Source organism: Limulus polyphemus, unplaced genomic scaffold, assembly GCF_000517525.1.
Source record: "Limulus polyphemus unplaced genomic scaffold, Limulus_polyphemus-2.1.2 Scaffold270, whole genome shotgun sequence".
In the NCBI taxonomy this organism is placed as follows: domain Eukaryota; kingdom Metazoa; phylum Arthropoda; class Merostomata; order Xiphosura; family Limulidae; genus Limulus; species Limulus polyphemus.
The window spans coordinates 511152-519766 of NW_013665880.1; the positions used below are offsets into that span (position 1 = coordinate 511152).

An 8615-nucleotide genomic window follows, 5' to 3' on the forward strand; every position below is an offset into this window, starting at 1 on the left:
TATTAATTACATCAAGTTTAATCAGAATCAATCAAATAGTTGTGATCTGCAGTATATTTAACCAGAGTAAGAACGTAAGAAAAGTGAATTTAATTAACTACTAGTTGATATTTACTTTCGTTTTAAGTAAGTAGCTTGCTCTGATCACAAGTAATATTATATCTACCAAGTTTGGTCAGAATCAGTCAAATAGTTGTGAGGTCCAATAAATTTAACTAGAAATGAATATGTGATATGCCCTCTAATATTTGGACGATGAGAGGTGTGATTTCTCTTGACTACACCATGTTCAACCACAATAAATATCAGGGTCGTCGTTTTATTATGATAATCAGAAAGTTTGAAAGATAGGGTACTCTTGTGGTGGCAGGATAAGGTGGTATGTGTTGAAATACCCGGATAAACGACATCACTTTCCAATCAGCGGCAGCCATAAACGTCTGCACATAACACCTTCCGTTTGATTTGATAAGTATATTATAACAATGTAAGTCTTTGGAATATAATTTTCAACATACAGCTTTAACTATATACATAGGTTTATAAAAATATGATGCGTTAGCATTAAGTGTTATCGTTGTGTATTCAAGCTACTAGATATTAAACTAAGTGAACTCCGTAAGATGGACTCGAGTTGACTGGACATTAGCCGAAAATGAAATCAGTTGTACAAGTTCTATAACTATTAAGGGGCAGTGTTAGCCAAGCCTAGTATTTAGGCCTATTTTGGTGCATATACGTCTAAAGTATATTATTAACTTATTGGGTTGGCGATTTTTTTTAACATTGCATAGGATATTAAATTTCTTTCACGTTGAAAGAAGTTGTATTTAGAACTGGTTACATTACAATTTTGAAAAAAGCATATTCATTATGGCTTATATTTTTTAGTTGAAAATAAAAGTTAAAAGTTTTAGTAATTACACAATTAAAATCCAAGTTAAAGTTTAGTCTTTAGAGCTAAGTCCATGGTAGTGAATAATGTAATTGTTTTTATTTTATTGTATTTTAATTTGTATTTGGTGCAGATTTTATTAGTATTTTGATAAAGAGAAATGAGCAACAAATAACTGTATCAGGGTAGTCGTTTTATGAAGCCATGGAACTTTTGGAAAGCAATCAGGAATTTCTAAAGATACAGTTCTGTAGTACTTTTACAGTGGTAGGGTAAAATGCGTATTTGTTGAAATCCTCTGTAGTGAAGACATATCAAGATTTTAACCTGTCTCCATGTGACAATCTCTTCAAACCTGAAATCGTCCTTGTAGCTCTTGTCAGAATTTTCCTTAACAGCTCAATGACCTTTCTGAAATAAGGTGAACAAAATTGAAATCACTATTTCAAGTGAAATCTAATCAGTAACTTATAGTGAACTAATAATCTCCTTAAATTTGTCCTCAGTATATCTGTATATACAACCTATAATTCTACATATCTTATTACTAATTAAACATATGTAAAAGTTTTAGATTTTGTAATATCTATTCAAATCTTTTTTCCTTATAATTTTGCCCTGGTGTATGCAGCAAGCTCATGAGAATAACTAATGCTGTGGTAATTAGTCTCCATAACTTTACTTTTGTAGAGTTTAAAAATTCCATGTCAGTTGTTAGTTCAACTTGCCAATTAGTATAAATCACTATGAAAAACTTACTTACTGATTTAATATCTCTTACTAACTTAAACAGTATACTGATTATTCCATTATCAACATGATTAATGAAATAAAAAATTGTAAAGGATCCAACACGCAATCCTAAGGTACACCACTTGTAATATAACTGAGTACAATCTTATGTGTTTTACCATCCAGTCAACTCTCAATATGTTTAACTATCTTCTTCCCTGACAGAAGCAATCTTTCCAAGTGTTTAATGTGTTGAAACATTATAAAAAGGATTCTGAAAGTCCAAACCTGCTGCATTAATCCATATTATCAGTAAATGTATTATTTTCAAAGAAAGCTGAAAAAAAAATGACCTACCCTTTCTGTGCTGTCTGCATTAATATGAAAGTTGTCTAAATGTTTTTGTAGAATGTATTTTATGATAGATTGTAGTAAGTGAAGTTAGACTGAATGGTTGATAATTACCTGAATATATTTTCTTAAAACCTGGCTAATCCCCAATCTTCTGAGACCTTGTAATTTTTAACAGATTCATTTGAAAAATAACTTTAATGGTCCATAAATCTTTTTTGTTTCCTTCACAACCTTAGAAGAAATATTATTTTGCCTGGGTGCTTAATTTTCCTTCATTTCACCAATCTTACCAATTCTGTCTTAATCCTATTCTGAGTTTCAGTATATTGAACTGCAAATTGATGCATTTGGTGTTTTGAAATTTTGAAAAGTGTAATTCTTACATGAAGGAAATGTAGGTGTCATGTAGAAAAAAAAATAGAATTTGAAGTAATTTTTAAAAGTTTTATATCTTTAGTAGAAAGTTCAAATAGGGTTAAAAAAATTAATATATTTCTAAGATTTAATTACATAAATGTTGAATTTAAGAATAAGAAGTTTTCGTCTTGTAAAAAGAAAACTTTGCTAAACCTTTAAACCAATGTTTTAGTTTCTTTTTTTTATAGCTCTCATAAATTATCTATAATTTTATTCTGTTTGGATGTCCAGGTCAATGGTGCTTTGTTTATTAAAGTATGAAATTGTTAGCTGACCTTTATTTATTGTGCTATTTAGTTAAATTCATTCAGGTGACCTCCCAATGGTACAGCGGTATGTCTGCGGACTTACAATGCTAGAACCCGGGTTTCGATACCCGTGGTGGGCAGAGCATTGATAGCCCATTGTGTAACTTTGTGCTTAATTACAAATAAATAAACAAATTCATTCAGGTGTTTGCTGTTTGGTATATGAATGTGAAAAGCTACATTCCAGCTTGAGTTGATGATTTTAGTAGTTTTTTGGATTGTGAAGAATGATCTTTTGTTTTTAATGACTCCTCTAACCTAAATTGTATTTGTTTTCTTAATTTACTTTTGATTGAGCTTCTAGTTGTGTAAGCATTCAGTCAACATTTTATTTGGCTAACTCACTGTGTTGATTGCTTGGGTTGTGCACTTTACATATGACTGGATTATGTACAATTTTTTGCAATACAACATAAAGGTGACTCAGGTTGTGTCATCACCAAGTTAACTTCTGATTCTAAACCTGAAAACCATTAATTGTGATTAATGTTAATATACTCATCCACAAAAACCTGTAATATTCTAGACTGTCAGCACACTAAGCCATCAGGCAAACAATTGTAAAAGATACCAATTAGGAGATAGAGTTAATTTTGCTTGTTAAAAAAAAATATTTGCATGTTATCTTTAACATTAAAGTAACAATTACCAGTCATTTAATAAGAGGTAAGTCAAGTCCTTAAGTTCATTACAACCTTGAGCATCAGCAAAAACAATTTAACTTTTCAGTCTTTTTTTCACATTTAGGCAGGTTTTCAAGGATGCAAATCATTTAAAAACAGGAAGGCTATAACTGAGCATAGCATTTCAAGTAAGGTTCCAACAGAGCTTTGTGATTATTATTTCTTTTACACCCAAAAATAAACTTCGTACCTTAATCTTAGTAAGTAGTCAGTAAATTGACACATCCACTCAGGCCAGAGCTAGATATTCTCTAAATCATCACACTGTGATTTTCTCTGTTTCTTTACAAACAAGCCCTTATTGTTTCTGTGTTTGCAGAATCCCCAGGGGTCTTATTATTCAAAAGGAAAATGAAACTTTATACAACAAATATAGACAGTTGATGAAACAGGAATAATCTATCCCAACTCAACATTTTGTTGGATGCATTTTATATCAGCTTTTCAAAACCGTGTCATAAACTATCCTTAAAGTTGGCAAACTACATGAAAATCTATACAAGTTATGTTGTATATCTAGTGTTGATACTTGTATATATGGTATATTAAGAGTGATAGTAATGTTTGTAAGATTAATATTACTAAAAACTTGTCAAAAACAATGTTTAAAGATCAACATTCTTGTGTGTAAAAAAAAACAAAAAACTACCAACTAGATTTCCAACTCCGAATATTCTTGAACTTTGAAATACCAGTCATGCTCACTTATATTTAATGTACAACTCCCAAAGAAAACTGCAACATAGAGTAATGACTAGGAAAGTAGTTTTGTTTCAAATGAAGTTAATGGTTTTATTGTAGTATTAACAGTTTGTTAACCATTGACTATCTTTTAAAAAAGAAAAACAATGTTCAACTACAAGAGTTTTTAGGGGTGCTACAATAGCGTGAGGTCTACACAGATACTATCATCATCATCACCGTTTTAATGATTCACTAAAACATAATTTCTTGCTGAGTAATTTATATCTATCCATGTTTTTGTTCAGCAAATAATAATAATTTAATAAGTTGTGTGTTCCAAAAAAAGAGTACCTTAAATTTAGGTTATAATTGGGCTAGTTTTGATTGTTGGAGTTTATTTCATTCCAATTATATTTGCCCCAAAAATGTTATGTAATGATATTTTGTACTTTATTAGTTTAAAAGTGTTATTTATAATAAATGGTGCCAATTGCAAATAAACAAAAGTTAAAACGGTGATGATAATAGTATCTGTGTAGACTGCATGCTATAATGTAAATATCTTTGTATTGTAGCACCGTTTTAGGAATATTATTGACTAACACAACGTAATGAACTGTCAGTCTCCTTTAGATTTTTTTGTTATATTATAATTGCTATAAAATTATGGGATTTTCTCTTGCATGGGTTTTTAGATATATCGTGGAACTTATGTGTGTGTCCTCAGCATTCTTGGAAAACATTCTTTCCTCATTTTGGAAAGGAGTAGGTTTTTGACAAATTAATAAAAGGAAGTAATAATGGAATATTAAAAATTTCAAAATTTGTTAAGAAAAAGTAACTTGAACAAAGTTTCTTAAAATGTCTGTAAATAACTTTATACTTCATTGTTAGTGTTTTAATTATGCAAACCTACAGTTCTGTTGGTACCAGTGAGTTTGACAACTACAAGTACTTAGAATTAAGTATTTTCTTGGGGAAATTGTGGAGTTTTGTAACCAGGTTTCAAGCATATAGGCCTTGATAAGTGGAATTATGAATAAATATTTTCCTTCAAGTTAAGGAAAACCTTATAACCTGACAAATCACACTCCTTGTTTAAACAACTCTTTGTAATATCAAATACTGCTATTTTGCTGTGATTGAAACTTCCATTCTAAAATTCATACCCACCAAAATTTTTACTTAGCTTAGAAGAAACATTACTTACTATTTTTGATTTATATGGCCAGTTTAGTCGTATGTAATAATACTATTTCCATTCAAGTATTGCATCTTTTATAATTTCCAACTAAGTAGTCATTTAGAGTTGATGCAAATGTAGTTTGTACAGCTAATTTCTGGTTTATAATTTTTCTGTGTTGTTGATTTTGTCTGATATTTTTCTAGCTATTTAAAAAATATTTATTTAAGTTGTTTTTAATACCCTTTGAATTGATAAAAAGTACTTGCCTATTCAATATAGTATAGAATTTCTTACAGTCACTAGCCATCTCATCAAACAAAAATTGAATATAACAATAATAAAAATTTCATCCAACAATTTTAGTGAAGCTTATATCCTTGTTACTCCTAATGTTTCGATTAATAATTTAAAATAGATACTCAAGGAGACTTAAAAAGGTAAATGTTTTAGAACTAGCATCATAATATAAATACAGATTGAAAAAGTTTAGGAAATTGAACTTCAAACAAAAAAATATATACATGTTAGTATATTTAAAAACATTGGACATAGGGAGTGTTAATTTGTTATATCTAAAAAATATATAACTAGCTATATTAAAAGTTGAAAAAAATTAATACTATTATAATTTTAATCTGCAATCCAACAGAAAAAGTAACACTAAATTGGTTTAATGCAAAAAAAAAAAAGAATACTTGAAAAATTGGTTTACAGTTTAGGAACCTAAGTTTTAATTCTGTATCAGAAATTTACCATGATTTGAAATTGAACTAATAATTTTAAGTGTGATGTAAAAATGTTTAGGATTTACATGTAAAGCTTAATAATGTTTGCTTGTAGTGTGTATAGCTGCTTCATTTAAGAGCATTTGTTTGGTACAAACTGGGATTCTTGACTTAAGTCCCAGAAATTATAATAGTTTTGAAATCAATGATTTTATTTGGTTTTGATATATCACAAAGTTAGATTAAGTCTGTCCTTTGTGAAATCTGAAAATTCATTTGATCAAAATTCCTAGACATGCCTTTGTACAACATTTTTGAGCTTTATTGTGAATAACGACAACATGATCAAATAAAATAAAAAGGACATTGTTTAATGACTCCTTAGTGTCTTTAATGGTTTATGTTTTTGAGGTGGGTCAGGATAATTAAATTTAACTTGAGTAGGGTAATAGTAAAGGACAAAAGTACTGTTAATGTACTGTAGTTTTATATGTAGCATTATACTTAACAGTTTATAATCTTTCAGTGTTATGGTCGGAGAGTGACCTGCTGTGGACTAATGAAATCTCAATCATTTTTCACCAGTCAGCTTAAGCTAAGGATATTTAAGAGTAGATTTGAACTTGCCGTAAACATAAAACTTAATGGAAGTGAAAATATATGAATATTCATATATATATATATCCAGTAAAAATCAAAGTAAAATGACAAAATTTGTTGAAGCTAGTTAAATAATCTAGTGAATTCTCCTCATGGCTTTCCAAAATACAAGGTTGATTTTGAATATTAGTTGGAAGAATGGATTGTACAAAAAATAGTTTAAGAGTAACATTCTAAAATTAGATTTGTTCTTAGACATACTCAGAACTGTATTTGTTTGCTTCTGTTCATCATATGTAAATTAGGAAATTGCACAAGTTGTTAATATTAATACTCTTCTAGGGCAGTATTCTAAAATACAAAGAAAAATGAGACAACTGAGTGTATTTTTGAAAAAGTTAGATTGAAATTGTGTAGTGTTAGTGCTTCTGCATATATCTAACTTTTTGCATTAAAAAAGCTTTGGCTTTAAGCCAGAGCTTAGATTAAGATGTATATATCTTTTTCTACTTGTAAAGGAAAATTATAACATTATAAAAATCTTACACAGAAATCTGAGGAATTCACTGAACTGTATGATAACTAAATTCCTATGATGTTGTGTGGAAACCATCATTTCTCTCAAACTAGTTTATTTTTATGATTAACAATCTTGGTTAATGATTAAATAGCAAGCTACATTTTTAACTAACCAGCAAATTGAATTATAGTATTATTTTTGTATTAAGTCTTAAGCAATGTTTTTCTCATGCCTTTATTTTTCTTTCCATATGTTGCCTATCCAATATGCAATGTAATTTTCATTTTAAGATTAAAAATACTTTTATGTATCAGAAAATTTTCAAATTTCATGAGCATAATCTGTATAATGTCCAGATAGTTATCAAAGTTTCTTAAGAAAAAACTTTATATTTTATCTGTTATTTTCACAAACAAATTTTTGTATGGGTTCGGTATATTTGACTGATCTTATAACCACCATAAAAAATTAGGAAATAAATATAAATTATGTCTCTTTCATTCTAGAATGACAACAAATTATAGCATGAAAACATACATGTTTATACTGAATAGCTTAAATTTCATAACATTATACATTTATTTATATTTATAATTTTTATTATATTGACCTTTAAGCCATGCATGGCTAACAGTACAGAAGTTACAATGATACGGAACACGTGCTCTCATGTTACCGTATCCTATAATATAAAACTGACCTTTAGTCTTTACAAAGTGATCTGTATTGTCTGTGTTTTAGATAGACTAGTATTTTGTAAAATACAGTCACATTTCAGTTATTATACATTATATATTTATATAGATTATTACTATTCGGAAATAAATTCCTAAACTTATTTTTCTTAAAACATAGAACAGTAAATAAAAATTGTTTGCTTTACTTCATCTCTTCTAGTTATGACCTTTGTACTTGGTTACTGCTTCTCGTAGCATGCTAAGTCTTAAGAAATTTCACACGTGGAGGATGCGAGTCAAAATAATTTTTTTAGGTTTTATATATACATTTGAATAACCAAAAAAATCGTAAGTTACTGTATCGATAGAATGCCATTATAATTTATCAAGTTTAGTAACTGAGCTGTATTTTGGTCTAAAAATTATTAAATTTCGAGCACACTGAAGACACAACATACCTTCTTGAAATCTTGTTTTGAAAGAACAAGATGGCATTCTAACACATGAAAATGTCTGAGAAAGCCACTAGGGGGACATTCTGATCTTTTGTTTGGTTATGCATATGTCGTATATACAAGTAAGTGTATATAAGGTACCATTTCCAAGAATGGAAAGAGATGAGTGGGACCACTGTTTGATTCAGTACATGAGTGATATCTCAGCAAGTAGGAAAGATAGGAGGTTCATATTTTATATTCTAGCTTGTCAATAATGGTAATTTCGGTTCCTAATTTGTACAAAACTACAGATTTTATTTTGATATCACAAACATCTAATTTGAACCAGTGCTGCATTCAACATACCATGTGACACACAAAAATCAATGTTTAACTG

At 29.0% G+C, this 8615-nt stretch overlaps 1 protein-coding gene across 3 annotated transcripts in view; it reads left to right on the top strand.

Moving 5' to 3' along the window:
- The first annotated feature begins 204 nt into the window (after window positions 1-204).
- Window positions 205-8615, top strand: part of LOC106456906 (vesicle-associated membrane protein 3-like) — a 34215-nt gene continuing 25804 nt past the window's right edge. For 2 of the 3 annotated variants that reach the window (XM_013916283.2, XM_013916284.2), the window contains exon 1: window positions 341-487. In XM_013916283.2, coding sequence (XP_013771737.2) covers window positions 486-487 — 2 coding nt within the window. In that variant the 5' untranslated portion in view covers window positions 341-485. Of the gene's footprint in view, window positions 488-8615 lie in introns of all 3 variants that reach the window. The other variant, XM_013916282.2, reaches the window with a different exon arrangement.